General features: G+C 48.4%; 2 protein-coding genes across 3 annotated transcripts in view; both read right to left on the bottom strand.

Moving 5' to 3' along the window:
• Nucleotides 1–474: 474 nt before the first annotated feature.
• On the bottom strand, nucleotides 475–10973 carry LOC308645813 (protein CUSTOS). 2 transcript variants are annotated; one of them, XM_081288217.1, is made up of 6 exons: nucleotides 10814–10973; nucleotides 6298–6340; nucleotides 6032–6130; nucleotides 2712–2785; nucleotides 2087–2177; nucleotides 475–1595 (listed from the first exon to the last, which is right to left on the bottom strand). In XM_081288217.1, the coding sequence occupies exons 1-6, from the start codon at nucleotides 10953–10955 to the stop codon at nucleotides 1241–1243; spliced, it is 804 nt and encodes a 267-aa protein (XP_081144343.1). In that variant the 5' UTR covers nucleotides 10956–10973; the 3' UTR covers nucleotides 475–1240. The 2 variants fall into 2 exon arrangements, with proteins under 2 accessions (XP_081144343.1, XP_081144344.1); XM_081288218.1 differs by having other exon boundaries at nucleotides 475–1592.
• Nucleotides 10974–12241: 1268 nt separating this feature from the next.
• The window catches only part of OASL (2'-5'-oligoadenylate synthetase like), a 37543-nt gene continuing 28688 nt past the window's right edge, over nucleotides 12242–21096 (bottom strand). The window contains exons 10-12 of the mRNA XM_081283248.1: nucleotides 17753–17994; nucleotides 15322–15469; nucleotides 12242–13451 (exon numbers count right to left, since the gene is read on the bottom strand). Coding sequence (XP_081139374.1) covers nucleotides 12951–13451; nucleotides 15322–15469; nucleotides 17753–17994 — 891 coding nt within the window. The 3' untranslated portion in view covers nucleotides 12242–12950. The remainder of the gene's footprint in view (nucleotides 13452–15321; nucleotides 15470–17752; nucleotides 17995–21096) is intronic.

The following is a 21096-nucleotide window of genomic DNA, read 5'->3' as shown; positions in this document are numbered from 1 at the left end:
TGTACATTTATTTAACTTTTAGTAAAATCTCTAAGAAATGTATGGAAACTCGTTGCTTGTTAAGGAGTCTCCCAGCTGGGGGCTGGTCAAATGGAGGGAGGCTGTGGCAGGCTGGGGCCTGGAGACAGGCTGAGTGCGCATGCTCACAGCTGCCTGGTGAGACTGAGGCAAGATGAGGAAGCCAGAGCGGCTACTTTGCAGGACACCCTGCTGCATGAAACCAGGTCTACAGGTGCTGGGACACTTCCTGAAGTCTTGAAGCTGGGTGAAGGGGCACTTGCAGGTAGGTGGGAGGATTCCACATGGGATGTCACTGAAAATAGTTCATGAGAATCCAGCATGATGGGGAGGGCGTGCCCAACGCATTCCAAGCACTGGGTACCTCCACAATTTTTTTTTCATTTTGTGCTGGGGACTGAACCCAGGTACTTGTGCCTGCTAAACATGTGCTTTTCCACTGAGCTACATCCCCACTGACATTTTATTTTTTTGGTACCGGGGATTGAACTCTGGGGCACTCAGCTATATCCCCAGCCCTATTTTGTGTTCTATTTATAGACAGGGTGTCAATGAGTTGCTCGGTGTCTTACTTTTGCTGAGGCTGGCTTTGAACTCACCAATCCTCATGCCTCAGCCTCCCAAGCTGCTGGGATTATAGGTGTGGGCCACTGTGCCCGGTCTGACAATTTATTTTTGATGAGTTAGTTGGCTCCGAGACATCATTGTGTATGATAAATTCACAAATGTGGAGAAAGAAAATTCTGGAAAATGGCACAAGGGGGTGGAATCTTTCCTCTTTTGCAGTTCTACCAAGCTTATGTGGGCTAGAGGGAGGAGGATAGGTTTCCCTGGGCCTTGGCACCTTGGGGGCTCCTTCCCTCATTTTCTAAAGACATCTTCTACACCAAGCTGAAGAGGTGGGGGAGGGAGAGAGACCTTGCCCATCTCAGAGGGTGAGAGGGAGATGACAACTTTAACACTCGGCCACTAGTCTTGAAGAGCTGGAAGACTCCTTCCTGAGGCCATGGAATGTTCTGGAACCAGAGGTCCACCCCGGCCCTTCGTGGAAACACGGGGATAGGCCTTGCTGAGGCTTCTCTGCCCAGACTCTGGGCCAGGCCCCACACACTGTCAGGTCTGTGGGCGGAGGCAGCTTGCCAGCCAGGTGCTCTCACGTGGAATCGCGGTCCGCCGCCCTTGGGTGCCTGTCCTCGAGCTAGGGATGGCGCCCACAGACTGGTCAGTGGGCAGGCGCAGCGGCTGCACTCTTTGCTGGTGAAAATGGCGACGCCTCGCTGGCTTTCTTTGCCTTTTTCTTCCTTTTCTTCTTTTTGGTCCCCAGTGATACCGGGTCCCCGTTGGCCCTCCCTGACTCCCTTTCCTGGGTCTGGACCGAGGTCCTGCGGGCGGGGCTGGTGGCTGCAGCTGAGCCAGCGTCCGCCCCCTCCTGGGCTTTCCTCCTCAGCCTCCTTTTCTTCTTCTTGGCCTCTGTCTCCACCTTGACAGGAACGTGGATGGCCGACTCCTGCAGAATGTCCGAGGCTGACACAGCTGCCTCCTGGCACCGCTGCCACTCCTCATCACTGTCCTCACTGCTGCAAGGGGAGGGCAGTGTAGGTCAGCTGCGGTCAGGGCAAGTCCCAAAGTCGCCTTCCGCCACCCCCCCTTGGTCAGAGTCTAAGATGGAGGCAGTTCAAGAGCAAGCGCAGGCTTGGGAGTGGGGCACACCTGGGCTCTAGTCTTCTCTGCCAGAAACCCTGTGACCTACACCTCATTAAGTGACTTAACCTCTCTGACCCTTAGTATCTTCATCTACAAAATGGGGATCTTAGAATCCAGACCTCACAGGGATGTCTTAGGAGGCAAATACAAGAAAATAAGGAGTCTGACCCAAAATGAGTGCTTAAAAACAGTACAGATCCACCCCAAGGAAGCCCAAAGCACCCTGCCTGCTGGGTGTGCCTCTCCAGTTACCTGACAGGCCCCTTCCGAGGCCTGTTGGTCTGGCGTCTGCTTCATTACACCAGGGGGACGGCCAAGACAGGAGAAGACAGGAGGGGCTGTGAGGAGAGGAGCGGGCTCTCACCTGGAGCTGGAGGGCTGGCGCTTTGGGCGGGGGCGGGGAGAAGCTTCCTCTTCGAGGCCTCCAGGGATGGATGTGAAGAAAAGGCGAAAGCCTAAGATTCACAGGGGCAAAGTCAGTGCTGCTGGATGCCAACCTCTCCTCTCCTCTCCCGGGTGCTGAGGCTGACGGCCTCTGCCCTCAAGGAGCCCCTGGTGCAGAGCTGAAGTCCTGGGAGTCATCGTCATGCGACTGCAAACTAAGGCCTCATCTGAGAGAGGCCTGCTCTGTACCTGATGGGCCAGGACATGCAGTGTTTGCAGGGCAGCAGCTGCCAGATTGGGGCAGTGAGCCCTCAGAAGCTTCTGGAAGTCACTAGTTAAGCCTCCCAGTACCTAAGGCAGCCTCCAATGAGCTCACAGAGTTGAGCAGGGCGATGGACTCAGCGGGGAGCCTGCTCCCACTCAGGGTCAGACAGAGGAGCTTAGTGCAGACAAGTGACTCTGTCTCAGAGCCTCAGTTCCCTGTCTGTGCCTGGGGTATAGTCACCCGCCTTAGGGTAGGGCTTGAGTGGGTGAAAGGACATACTACACCCAACTGTCTGCCCAGCTCTAGGTCACAACAGCTGCTATTCGCAGTGACTACTCACCGTCATCCTCCGGGGCCACCTTGTGTTTCTTAGCTGTCCTTGGAGCCTTCACTACCTCTGAGATGGTAATGGAGCTAAGGGGAGAGGAGACGGTTGATTAGGGTGTGATTTGGGGTAATGATAAAAGCAATTTTTGTTTTTAAATTTTAAAAACATTTATTTTTAAGTGGAGGTGATGGGGCACATGATCCTAAATGCAAAAGTGGAGACCACATTGGCCTGGTAAGAAGGCTGAACCTTCAGCCGTGACAGTGCAACAGCAATAGCCCCTTCTGATTCTGCAAGGTTTCTTTTGTTTAAACCTTACCATAATTCCAGAAAGTACTGAAGAACTTTTAAAGATACAGTACAAAAAAAAAAAAAAAAAAGTAATTTCAACAGGGCAGAGAAAAAAAAAATGGGAGAAGGAACAGGAAGAGCCGGAGGTGTGATGAGGGAGTCTTTCCTATGTACTTTACTTACTGGAGAAAGGCCATAGATTTTGCTTTGAGCTCACTGCAGAATAGCATGGAAAGGGAAATAGGACCAGTCTAGAGAAACGGTTCAGAGGTCAGCTTCTAGAACAGGGCAGACCTGCTCATTTTTTTCCTTCTTTTTTTTTTGGACCACTGAGCCACATCCCCAGACTCCTCCCCACCTTTAAATTTTTTTTTTTATTTAGAGACAGGGTCTCACTAAGTTGCTTAGTGCCTCACTAAATTGCTGATGCTGACTTTGAACTTGCAATTCCGCTCCCAAGCCTCTGGGATTACAGGTATGTGCCGCCGTGCCCAGCTTTTTCTTCATTTTAAAAGAGTTTGAGATAAATATAGATTGACAGGCAGTTGCAAGAAATAATAAAGATTCCAAATACCATGCAAAACTACAGTACAACATCATAACCAGGAAACTGAAATTGATACAATTCACTGACATTAGTCAGACTTCAGAGTCCTCTGCGCTTTTGTGATACTGAGGATTGAACCCAGAGGTGGTGTACCGCTCAGCTCCATCCCCAGCCCATATTACTTTGAGACAGCGTCTTGCTAGATTGCACAGGCTGGCCTTGAACTCAACATCCTCCTGCCTCAGCCTTCCAAGTATCTGGGATTACAGCCACACCCACTGCGCCCAGCAGAGGCCTAGGTTTTGGATGCTGGCTTTGTTACTTACTGCTGTGACCCTCTGGCAAACGACTCCGCTTGTCTGAGTCTCTGTCACATTTCTGTAACTGGGAGCAACAACAGTCCCTTCCTGTTAGGGCTGTCAAAAGGATCAGATGAGAAATGGATGTGGAGCCCTTGGCACAGAGCCGGCCACAGCAGGTGCTCAGGACATGGTAGCCATGGGGGTGGGGTGGTGGAGATGATGATGTCATCAGCTTCCTAGAACCCCTCACAGAAACCAGCCACAGCTCTCTAGAGGCAGAGGCAAGGAGGTGGGTCCTGCTGTCTGCTGAGGCAGAGTTATGCCCTGCAGAACCAGCGCTCTCTGCCATTGCAGCAGGCTGTGGCGTGCGCTCAGCGCTTTTCCTAACTTCCCTCTGCATAAGCCACAGGCATCTCCCAAAGCCCTGTGCAGGGAAAGAATTTGGGGAGAGGGAGTGGAGATGATGCTGTCCAGGCCCTGGTCTCTGACCTGACAGAGCGGCTCAGTGTAGGTCCCTGGGTGCATGTGGCAATGCCTGGAGACACAGTTGGTTGTCATGACTGGTGGGGCAGGTGCCATTAGCATCTCCTAGGTCGAGGTCAGAGAGGCTATTGAGCATCCTGTGATGTGAAAAGCAGCCCACAACAAAGAGCTATCCCGTCAAAAATGTCCATAGTGTCTAGGTTGAGATGCCTGATCTAATAGAAGGAACCAGCTAGGGTATCATTTAAGTCTCTTTGGAGAGAAACATGAAGCAGTACAGGGACTATTCTGGCCATGGTGACGAGCATTCTGCTGGACTGCCACCCAGGGAAGCATCTGTGCTGGTTCAATGCAAAGCCAAGCAGGTCATGCAGAAAAACTGCTCCCTCAGGCTGAGTTGCACCTGGCCTTCCTCAAGCCCCTTACCAATCCTGGAGTTGGGGACCTGGCACCAGTGCCGTGGGGGCTCAGGCTGCTGGGCTCTGGCCCTATGGTCAGCTTCACAAGAACAGCTGTTCCACACGTGGGAAGGAGCATCTGTCTTTTTGCATATTTACTTCAAATTGAAGGACCATAGCCCCAAGTGCTCTTCTCCTTTCAAAACCTGCCAGGACTGTCAATCAGAAATGGACGGGGAGCAGCCTGCCCTGCGATGTGTTCCACAGTACATGTACTGATCTATGAGGCCAGGCCACATACTGTGGCCGAATGAGTTTGGAAAATGCAGGGCCAAGCAAATGACACAGGTTTCCCCGCCACAGCAGCTCCCGGAGCCCTGAATCCACTGTAATGACCCTCATTCTCCAGGGGCATGTGGATACATGTGGACTGCAGTGTTTCTCAAACTTCTTTGCTGTTGGATCCCTTCTTCTAGAGCTTCACTTTGGGCCAGGCCTACTGTCTGCATGTCTGTGCAGCCCTACAATTTCTATGTTGAACCCGAAATCTCAAGGTAATGGTGTTAGGAGGTGAGGTCTCTAGAGGTGCTTAGGCCACGGGCCTGGGACTCTCATGAATGGGATTCATGCCTTTGCAAAAGAAGCTTGAGAGAGAGACTGCCTGTCCGTTTCCGCCATGTGAGGAGATGGTTAGAAGGTGCCATCTGTCAACTAAGAAGAGGGCCTCGATAGACACTGAGTCTGCCAGTGCCTTGATCTTGGACTTCCCAGTATCCAAAATGTTTATAAGCTACGTTGTTTATGGAATTTTACTACAGTCGCCTGGATGGACTAAAATAGGTAGCATTCTTGGTACTCGCTTTGGGAATGCCAACCTGATTCTTTAAAGGCTAACCTTTCTTTTTATTTATTTTCTATTTTTTTCTAAACAAGTATGTTTATTTGAATAAAATGAAGCGAATGGTTATTAATTTTGGGGTCAATCATTTTCTTTTCCTCAATTCCTGCTTCTCCTCAGGGTTCCTCTTATCCCATGACAGCAGGATAAGGCAGGGGTAACGAACACTTTAACCATGAAGTCACACGCAGCTGGGTGAGGCCCATCTCTGCCCCTTGCTCCCTGTTACCTCAAGAAAACACATCTCCTTGCTGACAGCCTGCTTCCTCACCAGGGGTAAGGACATCAGCATGACCTATGTGACATGTTGCTTATGAATGCACTGAGGAGACCAATGCCACATGCCTGCTCAGACACCCTGAGCTCCCAGCCAGTGTGCCGCTGCACTGGTGTCTACGTACACTTTGGCTCACCTGTCCAGCAGGGCTCCCAGCTTCTTGGCTACGTGGGCTCGGAACTCGGGGGTGGTCTGAAGTTCGTTGCCATCTTGTTCGTGCTCATCCACTTTATGCCTGTGACAGACACAGAAGAAGCTCATTTCCTGCTGGCCCAGGAGCCGCCCCATGGGGTAGAGACTCCCCGCGTCCATCTCACTCTGACAACCAGACTAGCATCTAACCCAGCAGCGGGCAGTATCTGCCGATGAGTCGAGGGAACTGCTCTACTGAGGGCGCAGTACCTGAGGCTCAGTCGGGGGGCTGGCAACTTGTTATTTGCAGCATCTGTGGAAAAATGAAAATTGAGGAATTAGAGGCAACAACAATAAAAACATCTATTTGTGACAGGGACTTTTTAAAGTGATTTACATGTGTGACTAGAGAATCATCTCCAAGCTCCATTAGATAGATTACCATTATCCCCACCTGAAGAGGGAGGGAGATTCAAGGAAAGGCAAAATTAACTTGGGCAGCCAATTTAACAGAGCTGGGAGGGGACACAGGCCACCTGGCTCCAGAGGCCCCTGTCAACCACTGTGCTGAACAGGCAAGTCTAAGTGTAATTTGTATAATTTGTTAAATGCCTACTACTTGCCTGGTTGTGTGCTAAGTGCTGCGGGAGAAGATGGAAGAAGGTGGTTCTTTGTGCTGATCACATGTTTCAAGCCAAAACACTGGGACTGTCTGGCCTGGTGGTCATTCACTCAACCAAACACTTGCTGCCTTTTAATCACCAGGTCTCTCAGTTGCTGAACAACTGAGAGGCTATTCCTGTTTCCATGCAGTTTACATTCTAGACAGATAACAAACATGAAAAACTCACTATAAAATTGGATAATGGCCAGTAAATTAAAAAAACAAAACAATGCAGAGGAGAGAGGTGGGCTGTGCTGGGTGGGGGTCACTGTATAAAGGTGGGCAGGAACAGTTTCTCTGATCAGGTAACAGTGGAACAGATATCAGAGAGGTAAGGGAGTGAACCAAGTGGATACCTGGAGAGAGCCTTCCAGGCAGAGGGAGGAGCATCTGCAAAGGCCCTGAGGCAGGAACTGTCTGGAGTATGAGAACCAGCAAGAAGGCCAGTGTGGCGGGGACCCACCCAGCCAGCAGGGGCCCAGTAGACATGAAGAACTCCTGGGGGTCGCATCACAGAGGGCCCCCGTGTGGGTCAATGTGAGGATCTGGGCTTTGAAGATGAGCAGCCACTGGAGGATTCTGGCCAGAAGGGGGACATAAACTGACATAGATTTTTATATAACATCTGTGGCCACTGTGAGGAGTGAGATCAGAGTGGGGCAAGGGCAGACACAGGGAGTCCCCTGCAGTGATTGGGAATTCTTGATACACACAGTTTCAAGGTGGAGTCCACAGGGTGTACTGATGGACTGGACGCAGGTGTCAGAGATGAGCACAAGACAGCTCGGAGGCTTCTGGCATGGATAATGGGACAAAATGGGCTTGTGCCTTTAAGGAGCCAACTGGGCAGAATGGATGCGTGGCACCAGGCTGGGTGTAGGGGTACAGTGTGTTAAACAACTCCGGCGGCCCTGCTATGCCTACGCTGTGGTACAGTCACATGTGTGTGTGATTGCAGGCACGCCGTGATCTGTGCTGATGTGCCCTGGAGCACACCGAAGCTGCAAAAAGTGCCTGATGCTCCTAGAGGAGAGTGTGTGGAGCCCAGAGGGATGTCTTTACAGGCACAAGAGGAAGACCATCTCTTGCCATGAACGAGAGAGGAACTGTCAGGTCCTGCCACGGAACACAGCAGTACTCACCTCCCCAGGGAGGCAGCTCAGTGGAGTTCTGGCTCTGACACTAACAAGCTGTGTGACTCTGGGCAAGACACTTTATATCCCTGAGCCTGTGTTCTCCTCATCTACTATGGGGTAAGATCACCCACCTTCCAGAGTTAGTGTTATGGACATGCTGCATGTTCATCTTCTTGCATTTGAAACACAGGGTTTGTTATTATTATTATTTTCTTTCTATTTCTATCTCCTAGGACTGTGCTTTGATTTGGAATAAAAGTTGTACAAATGAATCAAAGTATGTAATTGGTGCCCCCAAATTTAAGTGGATTGAAGGTCTGGTGACCTGTTCCTCATCACTACAGTTAAAAGCTGTATCTGAAGGCTGCACTCATAGAACAGTGACTTACATTTCCACATGGTCAGAGGCCAAAGGGTAAGAGTTTAGTCCACAAAAAACACTTGTCTGTGGCAGGGAGTGACATACCAGAGAAACAGAACATGGACCTAGAGTCTGAGCGGTCTAGATTTACACCTGGGTCTGCACTTTCACAAGGCAAGTGACCTTGGCCAAGGTACTTCATCTTCAATTTTTTCATTTATAAACTGAGGCTGATAATACCCTGTTTACAGAATTGCTGAAAAGACTGAACCAGACAACACAAAGTATGTAGAATAAGAGCACACGGGGCTGGGGTAGAGCACTTGTCTAGCACAGGTGAGGTGCTGGGTTTGATCCTTAGCACCACATAAAAAAATAAAATAAAATAAAGGTTACTGTGTCCACCTACAACTAAAAACAAACATTTTTTAAAAAAAGCACACATTATGGTGACATTATTATTAGAATCGCCCAAGACTGTCTAAGGTCCAGCATCTTGCCTGGCACATAGTAGGTGCTCAATAGAGAAAAGTACTTATTATTAGCACCTACATGTATTTTCATAGCAGAGAATTTTTCTCCTCCTGGTACTGGATTGGAACTAGGGCCTTGGACTTGCTAGTCAGGTGCTTTACTCCAGAGCCAGCTCCCCACCCCCCTTTTATCTCCTGAGCCAGGCTGTTTTCAAACTTGTGATCCTCCTGCCTCAGCCTCTAATGCAGCTGGGAACAGGTGTGCACCATGACACCCAGCCTAGCAGGGGATTTATAATGTCACAAAAACAATGAATTGAAAAGCTGGTACCTTGCATACCACTTCTCAGGTGTTCATCTCTTACTACTGCCCACAGAAACCCTTTAGACTGGGAGTTGGCTGTAATCCTTGCCTCTCTCATCAGTGAGGTGCCCACTGTGCGAATTCATTTATTCGAGCCCTATGCTAAGGTCCTGGGAATACCATGGTGAAAGAACAGGCCATGAAGTTCATATCACATAACCTCTCAATAAGTATTTGTGCAGCAAATATTGGCTAGGGATGCAGAATTAAAGGGGAAAAAGATAAGATAAATAAAGAGGTAAATTGCAGGAAAAGATGAAAGTACTATTTACAAAGGGAATCACACAAAGAATGATGGGGGCACACACAAGGCAGGTAACCCCAACTTGAAAGACTGAGAGAGCTTTCCCAAAGTGGTTTTGTCTCGTTACATTAAAGGATGAGCAAGAGTTAAGTCTGGGGGAGAGGCAAGCAGTCCATGTACAGAAATCAACCACACATTTGCCACCATTTACCGGGCCTTTCCTATGTGCCAAGCACTGCAGATGCATCATCTCAGTAACTTCCCAACCTTATAAGAGGAAATTCAGGTACAGCAGGATGTAAACAGCACGCTCAAGTTCTTACTGCTAGTGAGTGGAAATGGAGACAGAGAAGCAGATTTGTCTACCAAAACTGCAGGAAAAACTACAGTTCTCGGTGTTCAGAGGTAAGTGGGTAGGGTGTAGTTTGGCCTCTATCTGTGGGAAGTGGAGAATGGCAAGAGCACTAGGGAGAAGCAGGCAGGGAATGGGTGACCAAATATATGGATTTTAACCTTTCTTTGCTTTGGTTTTCTTTTTTAAATTTTATTTACTTATTTAGTTAGTTGTAGTTGGACATAATATCTTTATTTTATTTGTTTATTTTTATGTAGTGCTGAGGATCCAACCCAGAGCCTCAAACGTGCTAGGCAAGCCCTCTACCACTGAGCCCCAGCCCCAGCCCTTTGCCTTAGTTTTCTTTAGCAGCACCGTGAAGCCTGGATCCCTTCTCAGAATGGTTCTGGTCATAAAATGCAACATATTGACTTATGGAAAACCCCAATAACGCTGAAATTTAGCTCTCTTAATAGTAAACAACCAAATTTTTTATATTAATGCATATGCTTTTTTATTAATGCAGATCTTTATTAAATGAGATCTAGTAATGGGTCTAAAATTCACTGTTTTTTAAAGCAAGGGGATGAGTATAAATGACCTCTTTCCAACATAATGTGAATAAGAAAAATATTTCGATATATGGACAAAGATTGCAATGCAATTCGAAAATCTGGTGATTCATGTTGTAACAAAGTAACAGGTATCGTCAAAGCAACTGTGACTTGTTGCTCATGCACATGACGGAAAGAGCTGCTACATTTTAGTTAGGGGTTAATGCAAATAAAGATGCAATATATTTTTTTTCCACTTCAAATACAAGGACCCTAAGGATTCTAACCACGATTATGTTGAGGGATTTCAGATTTATCCCCAGGGCACTAGGTTGCCCCCGTCACACAAGGTCTGAGAGACGTGGACAGAGCTTGCGGGCATCCAGAGGGTGGGGAATGCACTGCAGGCGCGGAAAGGCTGGACGCGAAAATGCAGGGAGCCTTGCTGCCAGTCCTCTCAGAGAGGAGGCTGTAAGGATGTCCCGCAGAAAATGCAGTCGAGAGACATTGAGGTGTCTCAGTTTCTCCCGCTGGGACCACGGAACGACCCTCCCTACTGCACCTAGAATGAGGACTCCCTCCTCACCACCCATGCTCTCAGGTCCTAAGGGAAGAACTCACGCCCCACGGACAGCCTCCCAGAACACACCCCCTACCGGCTCGTGGTTTCTCTGCTCCCCGCGGGCGCTGCTCTAGGTCCCAGGCCGGCATCGCAGCCTCACGGCACCGCGCCAGCTCCTCCTCCTCGCTGCTGCTACTGCTCTCTGAATCGCTCACGGCGCCACCGGGAGCCGCCATCTTGGGCTACCGCAAAGGATCGCGGGAACGCCTCTATTGTGGACCCGCCCACAGGGCCCCACGTGAGGGTGGAGAAGCGCAGGGCATTATGGGGATTGTAGTCCTCAGATTCGGGCACGCTGTGGGCCCGGAACTGTCCTAGAAGGTGGAGGCTGTCCTCCAACGTGAGCGCGTGAAGAATCCAGGAGATGAACTTCTCCAGTCTTGTCTTGATGAGAAAAATGAGACCCACAAGGCTGAAGGGAATTGCCTGAGGTCACACCACATTCCAACCACGTTCAGGTTTTGATCCCATGTAGTTTAGACATTATTTATTTATTCCAGTAATTTCTATGTCCATCTGTGGGTCAGAAACGTCTTAGGGAACTTGTTAAACTGTGGGGTTTCTAATTCTAACTGAATTAGAATCTTTTATCAGATTTGGGGCCCAGAAGTCTGTTATTTCTTCTAATACCTTGGGGCCTTGCTGCTGAGAGCTTAGTTCATAGCCCCAGTAGCAGCAGAATTCTTGGGAGCTTGTTAGAAATGCAGAAAAGTCTGGCTTCAACACTAACCTTCCAGATCAGAATCTGCATTCTGAGAAGCTCTTCCTGTGATTTGTGTGTAAAATGTGAGATGTATTGTCCTGGCTAATTCCAGCCCAGGACTTTTCAATCAGTATTTAAAAAAATACTGATTCCCAGCACTGACCCAAGAAAGACAAATAAGAATCTCTGTGTCTAAGATATTCCACGGGTGGAAGATAAAACAAAATAAGTTTTGTCTTTTTGGAATGCTTTGTTTATCTCTTAGGATGAGTGTGTCAAAACATCATTCAAACAGATTCTCTGGCCTTGACTTTTCTATCAAAAAAAGAAAGAAAGAAAGGTAACTGCTATGATCAGAATGTTTGTGTCCCCCAAATTCCTGTATTGAAATCCTGACCCCCCAAGGATTTCAGGAGGTGGGGTCTTTGGAAGGTGAGTAGGTCATGAGGGGCAGAACCCTCATGATTGGGATTAGTGGCCCTCATGAAAGAGACCTCCTCCTCACTTCATCCACCATGTTGTTAAAATTAATTAGTTGTTTATTTTAACATCTCTTCCACCATGTGAAGACACAGTGAGAAGCTGCCATCTAAGAACCAGGAAGAGGTCTTTACCACATAGCAAATCTGTTAGCACCTTGATCTTGAATTTCCCAGCCTTCAGAACTGTGAGAAATAAGCGTTTGTTATTTATAAGCCATTGAGTTCATGGTATTTTGTTAGAGCGATGCAAATGAACTAAGACTGATTTATTCAATAATTCATTCATTCATTTATTTCTTTTCGGTACTGGAGATTGAATCCTGGGGTACTTAACCACTGAGCCACATCTTCAGCCCTTTTTAAATATTTTAGAGACAGTTTCAATCCCGAGGACTCAAATTTGAGAGGTTCAAATGATTAAATTATACCCATTAGGACAGCATCAGCACCTGTGGAAATGAATGACCACCCAGATGAGAACAAAGGTTGTTTATTCCCAACTTTCAGGCACCATCCTTTGCCTTCCACAGAGACGCAGAACAGGCAGGAGAATGGGAAAACTTTACAGTGAACCTGATAAATGATGAAGGCTTCAGGCATAGCCTGATCAAGCTGGTTGTCGCTGGGAAGTTGTAGATGCCAACTACAAGCAGACTACCTCTGTGATTGGTTTGGGGAGCTCATTTGGTTTTCTTTGGTTGGTCCTAAATGGAAAGTGAGTTCTAGGTGGCTTGGCAAATTAGAGAAACTGGCAGTGATTGCCTTAGTCCTGGACTTGGTTCTCGATTGGCTGCTGTGGAGGCTGTGGGTCAGAGTTTTACTGTCACATAGGATCTGGCCATGGGCCATTTGTATCTTTAGTCTCTGGCACCTCTTCCCCTCCCCTACTGGCAGGGCCAGTAGAGGTGTTGACAAAGTCGGTGAAGATGTGGGACGGGGTCTGGATTAGAAGGCAGATATGCAGACAGAGAAGCTTCCCGAGGAAACTAGCAGGAGGGAAGCCGAGCTTCTCCTGCCTTCTTCTTGGACAGAGTGAGAGTGTCGCTGTCTCCGACGCCGTAGTAGCCCAAATTGAACCAGTCCTGCAGGACCTGGCCCCGGAACTCGAGGCGCTGCAGCTCCCGGAGCAGGCCCTGCCGGTCCTCGATCTGCTCCTTCAGGCTGCGGACCAGGTGGGAGGGCTGGGCGGCGTAGGCGTGGCTCCCTCCGTCCGGGCTCCTCACGAAGACCTGGATCTCGGGGGAGACGGTATCCAGCAGGCAGACGCTGGTGTGGGAGAAGATCCCGTAATAGGCCAGGGAGCAGTGACTGCGCAGCAGCTGCCGCTCGCCCCCGGGCTCCTGGAAGGACAGGCGCTGGAGGCCTGCGCAGCCCCGGCTCTGTCGGATCTTCTCCTTCATCTTCTTTATGGTCGCGTAAGGGTTCATCCAGAGGATGAGATCCGAGCAACCCCACTGCTGCACCGTCACCTGGATGTCTCTCGCTGTCTGCAGGGAGGGGGAGGGGAGAGGAGAGGAGAGGGGGAGAGGGAGGGGAGAGGGGGAGGGGGAGAGGGAGAGGGGAGGGGGAGGGGGGAGAGGGAGGGGAGGGGAGGGGGAGAGGGGGGAGGGGGAGAGGGGGGAGGGGAGGGGGAGAGGGGGAGGGGGAGAGGGGAGAGGGGGAGGGGGAGGGGGAGAGGGGGAGAGGGAGGGGAGGGGGAGAGGGGGGAGAGGGGGGAGAGGGAGGGGAGGGGGAGAGGGGGAGGGGGGAGAGGGAGGGGAGGGGGGAGAGGGGGGAGAGGGAGGGGAGGGGGAGAGGGGGGAGAGGGGGGAGGGGGGGAGGGGGAGAGGGGGGAGGGGGAGGGGAGAGGGGGGGAGGGAGAGGGAGAGGGGTTACCTTCACGCTTCCCCACGTGCAAAAATTCCCTTCACCTTTTTCTTTGCAAAAGCAACCCAACCACCAGTAGCAGCAGCAGTAGCAAGCCTTTAGGAAGTCCCGGCCCCTTTTCGGGGCTGGGCATCCCCTGCTCTAGTCTGAATGCGGTTTTCTTCTTACTGCAGCCCTAGGAGGTCGGATCTCCTCGGTTTTAGGGATGAAACCATTGTGGCTAAGCAGGGCTAAGTGATCACTGGATATTAGTCCCAGAGGGAGTAAGGGCCCCCAAGTTCTGGGCAGGAATCTAGGTCGAGCGCTGCAAAGTCTTCTCATTTTTCCAGATAAAAATGTGTGCACAATTTTTTTTTAATATTTAGGAAAACCCCAGAGGCATATCATTTTCAGCGTACCTGTAGGCCTCATGTGGTTGGTGAACCCCTGATTTGCCCTCTGTGCCTTATTATAGAGCCTCTGTTTTTGCTTCTGCCTTCTGCTCTGATGGGTTCCTGCACAGAACCTTGCTCATTCCCACATCCCGTCCTTTATCCTTTAGTCTCACTCCAGCCCTCAATCTAGAGTGTCCTTTGTTCTGAGCATCTATATCTATATCAGAGCATCCAAAGACACAAGGTGAGGTCTTTTGGGTTCACCTTGAACCCTGGTTCCTTCAAGGAATCTTCTCTGGTAACTTTAAAATCATTTATATTTCCTTTTTTTGGAGCTCTACAAAGTCCTGGCTGTGAATCCTGACTTTGCTGACTCTGAGCAGTGTGACCTTGATTAATTGACTTAACCTCTCTGAACCTCAGTTTCCTCATCTGTTAAATGGCAACAATAGTGATATTATTATTATATTATAATGGAGATAATGATAATGTTTGAATTTCCATTTTTTTTTTAGAATTGCCCATGAGGATCAACTGAGACAATTCCTGGATAAGCACTCTACAAATTGTAAAATATAATATGTGGATTAAATAGATTATGATGATCTTTGCCTGTACTGTAGGTTTGGTACTGCATAATAACTTAGTAATTTCTTTTTTCTGAGTATCCAGTTTCCTCTGGTAATTGTTCCATCAGTTTTGTGCAGTTTGTTTAGTGGACTTGCTTCTGAACAGAATCAGGGGAGTTCTTTGAGGCTAGGGACCACGTCTTATTTTTGTATCCCTGGTGCTGCCCCTCCCCCACTCCCAGCTCCAGTTCTGGAACCTAAGAGCTGATTGAGTTGACTTGGCAAGCTCAGCTTCTGCAAAGAATGATCAGGGACATGGAACTGATTTTTTCAGTAGGTTATGGGGGAAAAGAAAGAAAAGGAGGAGAATTTAAAGATGGGAAATCTGAACCTTAGTCAAAGAATTTTCCTAGGTTTATGGAACCAGTGGGCAGTGCACCGGGCTTCCCTCTGTCTCCCTGTAAAGTGCTGTTCTTCATCGGCACAAAAGCAGATAGATCAACATCCCCCAGCTTCAGGCCTGTGGTGGACTCAAGAGGAGCCATTACCTTCACAGTCCAAGTGGGGACTGGGATCTCTCTGCTGTCATAGCAACAGTCCTGTTTCAGGCACTGTCTGGCCCTCTGAGCGACTAAGTCCCATCTGTACCCTTCTGCCACATTGTGGGTGGGGTCCGCCGGATCCAGGATGATGGGTCTGCAACACAGGGATGGGATACCCAGGTTCCTTCTGGCTTGGGGACTGCGAGCCAGAGTAGCCTCCCAGCCACCATCTATTCAAACCACCAAGCCTCTGTAGGTCCAGGGCCTTCAGGAGGTCCAGAAAGATCAGAGCAAGAGGACAGAGACCATCAGATTTCCAAAAATTCATCTTGGGGAGAGTTCTCTAGGTCATTGCAAGAAATTTTAGGATGGAGCAAGTGAGACCTTAAAAGTCACACTGGAGCAATAATAGAGACCCACTCAGGCAGGTGTGCCATTCAGAGGCAGAGCAGACAGTGCCAGTTTGAGGCTAGCACAGCTGAGTGGCTTTGGGTCATAGTAACAGTGCCAGCACCAACAGTGGACTTTCATTGAAGCTCTAGAGACAAACCCTCTGTACATGAACCTAGTTCACTCCGTACAACAATCTACAAAGTCGGGACCAGTATTACTCTTGTTAGGCCCATTTTACAGGTGAGAAAACGGAGGCACACACACACCTTCCTGTTCTCACGACTAGCAGCTAGGGTTCTTCCTCATTCTAATCCTACTGCCTTGACCGAGAGGAGGCTGGGCTGCTGCCAGTTCTCTGGTTTATATAAATGTTGAATGAATATTTCAACTAATGTCAGCTCAGTCTAACAGCCTGAGTGGGCCATCTGGGAATGGCAGCAGGGGTGGGTAAGACCAGGCCTCTCTCTCCAGGATCTTTTGTTCTGGGAGCCTGACTGTGTGAGAGAACCTGAGAGCAGGCTGCTGGGTGGACGGGACACTCTGGGCTCCCTGCTGGCTACTCCCAACACTGGCTTCTGCTGCCCTGCTCCCTGGGGTGGTCCTGTCTGAAGGCCTAGGGGAGCAGTGCAGGCCCTCCCATGGGACTTGGGACATCTGAGGCAGAGTGGCTCATCCCGTGGTGGGGCACGTGATCTGCCACACAGGGCTTGTGACCAGGGATTGGTCTGGTTTCCTCTTGGGTTTGGCCCAGGGATGAGAGGGGGCCCCCACTAATTGGGGTGAAGAAGAGGGCAGGATAAGGAGGAGGAGCGGAGGGGACTGGAGGGGGAACCTGGTGGTAGAGCACTGAGCACTTGCCTGGCTTGCAGGAGGCCCTGGGGTGGATCTTAGCACTGCCAGGAAAAAAGAGCAGAGACAGGCAGGGGAGAAGGGCAGAGAGAGAGAGAGAAAAAAAAGGAGGGAGGGAGGGGGAGGGGGAGGGGGAGGGACAAGGAAAGAGAATCAGGCTCTAGTCTGCCTAAGGTCCTGAAGTTATTTTATAACTGCACTTTTCTGGATAATCCTCCCCCCCAAGAAGACCCCCTTTTTTTCCCCTTGCATGAACCCCCCAATACTCACATAATGGAATATTACAATTTCTACTACAAAGTATTGATCTGCTTCCCCCAGAAGCAGATCTCCAAATAAGGATTTGGCTTATTTGGAAGGAGAGCCTGGGAAACACTAAGAAAGGAGTGAGAGAGTCAGACAAGAAAAGGAAGGAAACCTAAGAAGGGGGACGGTGATATCAAGGTCATTACCACGGTAGCAGCTAGAGGTTTGTCCTGCCAGGGAACCCTGGGAACCTGTGTGTGGAAGAGGAGACCCAGAGTTCCTTCATCTGAGGGAGCTGGGGTGCTCTCACAAACTCCCTCCAGTTATTAGTTGAGGGCTATTCCAGAGGGGCTCCTGCTGGGGAGGGACCCCCCACCCCCTCCCCAGGCAGAGGGGTGCAGGTGCTGGCACTTGGAAGCTGGGCCAGCTCTCACCGGAGCCATAAAAGCCAAGGGCATTCGAGGTCTATAGCAGTGAGCGTTTTTTTGCAGCATCTGCCCCACACTAGATATGGCAGATCTTTCACGCTGATTTTTCGTGACCCTTGTGGAAGTCCTGTATGGGACCTTCCCATTGCATTAGCAATGAGAAAATGACACAGCTGAGACTCAAACTGGAGGCTCCAAGAATCTTTTCTAGTGCATCTCTAAAAAGCACTGGAATGGTCTCCTGAGGGCCAGAGGGCTAAGGGAGGGTGGAGGGGTTGTTTTGAGGACAAGGGAAAAGTTCATAACCCCTCACGGTGATCTGCAAACGTGAGACACTAACTGGAGCCATTGAGAATCTCAGGGTCAACTACTGTGGCAGCCTTGCTGGGTACTTAAGTCAATGCAGACAATTCCATACCATGTTTCCCTCGATTCTCCTCCCTCCCTTCTTTCTTTCTTCTTCTTCTTCTTTTTTTTTTTTTTTTTTTATGTGAGACTTAGTGGGTAAGCTGGGCCCATACCTCTCTTTTTTGAACTGTTCTCTGACAAAGTCCTGGATGATTGGGTGCTGGAGTGTGTAGTACTTGGTCCAGTAGATACAGATGAATTCATAATCCTGGAGCAGCTCCATCACTGTGCTGAGACCCTCGTCCAGCTTGAAATTCTCATTCTCCTGAGTCCCTGTTTCCCAGGCATAGATGGTCAACAGTTCAAGGGCATAGACAGGGGGCAGGTTGGCTCTGGGGCACTTGGCTCTCACGTACTGTTTAAAGAGATGGGAAGACAGAGAGACCCTGAGTTTATATGTGATGATGGCATTGGACTAGAAGCTGGAAATCCAAACTCTGGGCCTCATTCTGCTGCTTATTGGCTGTGTGGCTGTGGCCAAGTCACCTTCTCTCCCTGGGCCTTGGTTTTCTCATTTTAGAATTAGAAGGCTGGGTTAGCGCAGTGTTTCAATTGTTCTTAATAAACATAACTCCTGGCGTGGAGTCGTGAAGATGTGGCCTAAGGAGTGAGCTGGCTGGACCTGCCTCCAGCATCTCAGCCTCAGAAGCACTGTTTTAATCTGTTTCAATGTGCTGAGTTTTTGGGAAGGGTTTCTTTAAATAAAGGGCTTTTCACTAACAATTGAGGGATTGAGGGAGGTAATGTTCTATAGTGAACCTTGGGATAGACTTTAGAAGACATTATTTCCTATCCCATTGTATTGCAGCCATACTGTTTGGGTGGGGTTGATTCTATTCTTTTCTTTTTAGGTGGAAACAATATCTTTATTTTATTTTTATGTGGTGCTGAGGATGGAACCCAATGCCTCATGCACGCTAGGTGAGCGCTCTACCACTGAGCCACTACCCCAGCCCGATTCTATTCTTAACTCCAAAGTTGGCACAAACCCAACAACATAAACTTTTACCTCTTGCCAAGTGACTGATTCAAGAGAAAAGTGTGTAATTTGAGGATGATTCAATTAGAGCATAGTTCTTTTATTAAGTGATCGAAGGAAGAGAAGTCCTTTCTTGTGTGTGGATGTGAGGGCAGGAACAACTGTGGCCATTTTGCCACTACAAGGAAGACCAAGGCCCAGGGAGGGAAGGTGACTAGGTCACAGTCATACAACCAGTAGGTGGCAGAAATTAGAATTCTTTTTTTTTTTTTTTTTTTTTGTATTCTGTAACTTGCAAAACAAAACAAAACAAAAAACTCCAAAAACATTTTAACTGGCACTGATCACTTCCTGTCTGAAAAACCTCTAATATTCAGCCTTGCGCTAATCTCAGTTCCTTGGAAGGCTGAAATGGGAGAAGCATGGATTTGAGGTCAACCTGGGTAACGTAGTGAGACCCCCATTTAAAAAAAAAAAAAAAAAGCCTTTCAAACAGTCAGTTGGAAAGTGAAAATTTTTGTCAAATATCCAGCTATTGATCTGTGAAAGCAAAATTGCTATCTTTCTTGTGGCCATTATAAATGAAGAGTGTATCACATCCCATAGTTAAACAGTAGCAGCAACAACATAAACAGCAACAAAAACAGACACAAGACTTTGACCTTAAAACAAACACAGGAAAGCCATAGGGTCATAGGAAAGCCTTGTTCTAGTTTCCCAAATAAATGGAACTTGGAGCCTTCCTAGAGGTCAGTGACTCCTTACAAAAAACAACTTTATCCCTGACCTAAAATTGTTTTTAATTGAACTCAAATTTATTTATAACTTGCTATAGCTTTTCATGAATCCACACTTAATGCTCAATGTTATAAATCCTAATTAATCAATTATAATTTTGTTGGAATTTAAACTCATGTCAATACAATTTATTTTCTCCCCAAAATGTTGTTTTCTCCAATACCAGTGAGATTTTACATTCTTAAAACTTAGATATTCCCAAAGTACAGAATGCCTGTAGTCATTCAGATGTAAGCTTTAGGAAAAATGAATCCTATACATCAGATAGGGTGTGCATGCCTTGTAATTACTGCTGCTGGGGAGGCTGAGTCAGGAGGATCCCTTGAACACATAGTTCAAGACCAGACTGGGCAACATGGAACACCCTATCTCAAACCAAAACAACAACAAAAACCCACAAAAAAAATTTCATTCCTTAAGAATTTTTGGAAGACTATTTAAAAAAGACCTATGTACTCCTCTAGGGCTGATGTTCAGGGATGCTGGGTGGGTTAATCAGTCTTCTGTCTTCATAACAACTTAAAAATCAACTTGTGAAGAAATAAAGTTGAGCGAGGCATGGTGTTGCATCCCAGTGGCTTGGGAGGCTGAGGCAGGGGGATGGCGAGTTCAAAGCCAGCCTCAGCAAAAGCAAGGCCCTAAGCAACTTAGTGAGACCCTGTCTCTAAATAAAATACCAAATAGGGCTGAGGATGAGGCTCAGTGGTTGAGTGCCCCTGAATTCAATTCCCAGTACCTGCCCCCTCTCCAAAAAGAAATAAAGTTGAGATAATTAACTTATAAAGAGAAGAAGTTCATCTTTTTTTCAGTCGTAGATAAACGCAATACCTTTATTTACTTTACATGATGCTGAGGACGCACCAGTGAGAGGAGGCAAGTGCTCTACCACTGAGCCACCACCCCAGTCTAAAAATGCTCATTTTGGTTCAGAATATTGGAGGCTTCAGTCCCTGATTGATGGGCCCCATTGACTTTGGGCCTGTGGCAAGGCCGAACATCTTGGTGGGAACAAATCCACTCACCTCCAGGGAGGAAGAGGAAAGGGGTGGGGTCCTCCCCTTTCAAGGCCACACCCCCAATGACCTGAGTGCCTCCTATCAGGCCCCGCCTCTTAAATGGTCCACCTCCGATTAGCACTAAGCTGGGGACCAAGCCTGTAATGCACCAGCCTTTGGGGGATAGGTAAGGTCCAACTGTAACAGATGCTATGACTTCCTCGTATTTTGGATCTCTAACTTTTACAACCTTTCTAGATAATGATAAACATCTGAGAAAACAATTTTCCACTGTCAACAGAACCTAGCTATAGACCTAGTCATCTTGGTACTGTGTCTTATATATTTTATTGGGTTAACCCTTTTCTTCTGCAACCTGATTCCCTTGCAAATTCTCTGCAAGCTTTTACTTAATAAATGAGTTTCTTTTTTTCTTGTTTTTTGAAAATTTCTTTGGGACAGGGTCTTGCTATGTTGCCCAGGCTGGTCTCAAATTACTGGGCTAAGCAATCCTCCTGCCTGCGTCTCCCAAGCAGCTGGAACTGCAGGTGTATGCCACCACGCCTGGCTATGTTGTTATCTCTGATTCTGATTCTTGTTTTGATTTGGTTGGGGCTACTACACCCCTGATGATATAATCTGTGAGTCCGGTTTTAGGTTTTGATCACTTACTGGTGTCTATTTG

This window comes from Spermophilus citellus (genome assembly GCF_964194105.1).
Source record: "Spermophilus citellus genome assembly, chromosome: 3".
Taxonomy (NCBI): domain Eukaryota; kingdom Metazoa; phylum Chordata; class Mammalia; order Rodentia; family Sciuridae; genus Spermophilus; species Spermophilus citellus.
Note: the sequence above shows the minus strand (reverse complement) of the source record. Positions and strands in the feature narration are given on the sequence as shown.

Coding starts and splice junctions, on each gene's coding strand:
- LOC308645813 (XM_081288217.1), bottom strand. CDS start 10,955: ATGGCGGCTCCCGGTGGCGCCGTGAGCGATTCAGAGAGCAGTAGCAGC. Junction 6,341..10,813: donor AGCAGAGAAACCACGAGCCG/GTAGGGGGTGTG, acceptor ATTTTTCCACAG/ATGCTGCAAATAACAAGTTG. Junction 2,178..2,711: donor GGTGGCCCCGGAGGATGACG/GTGAGTAGTCAC, acceptor TGTGAATCTTAG/GCTTTCGCCTTTTCTTCACA.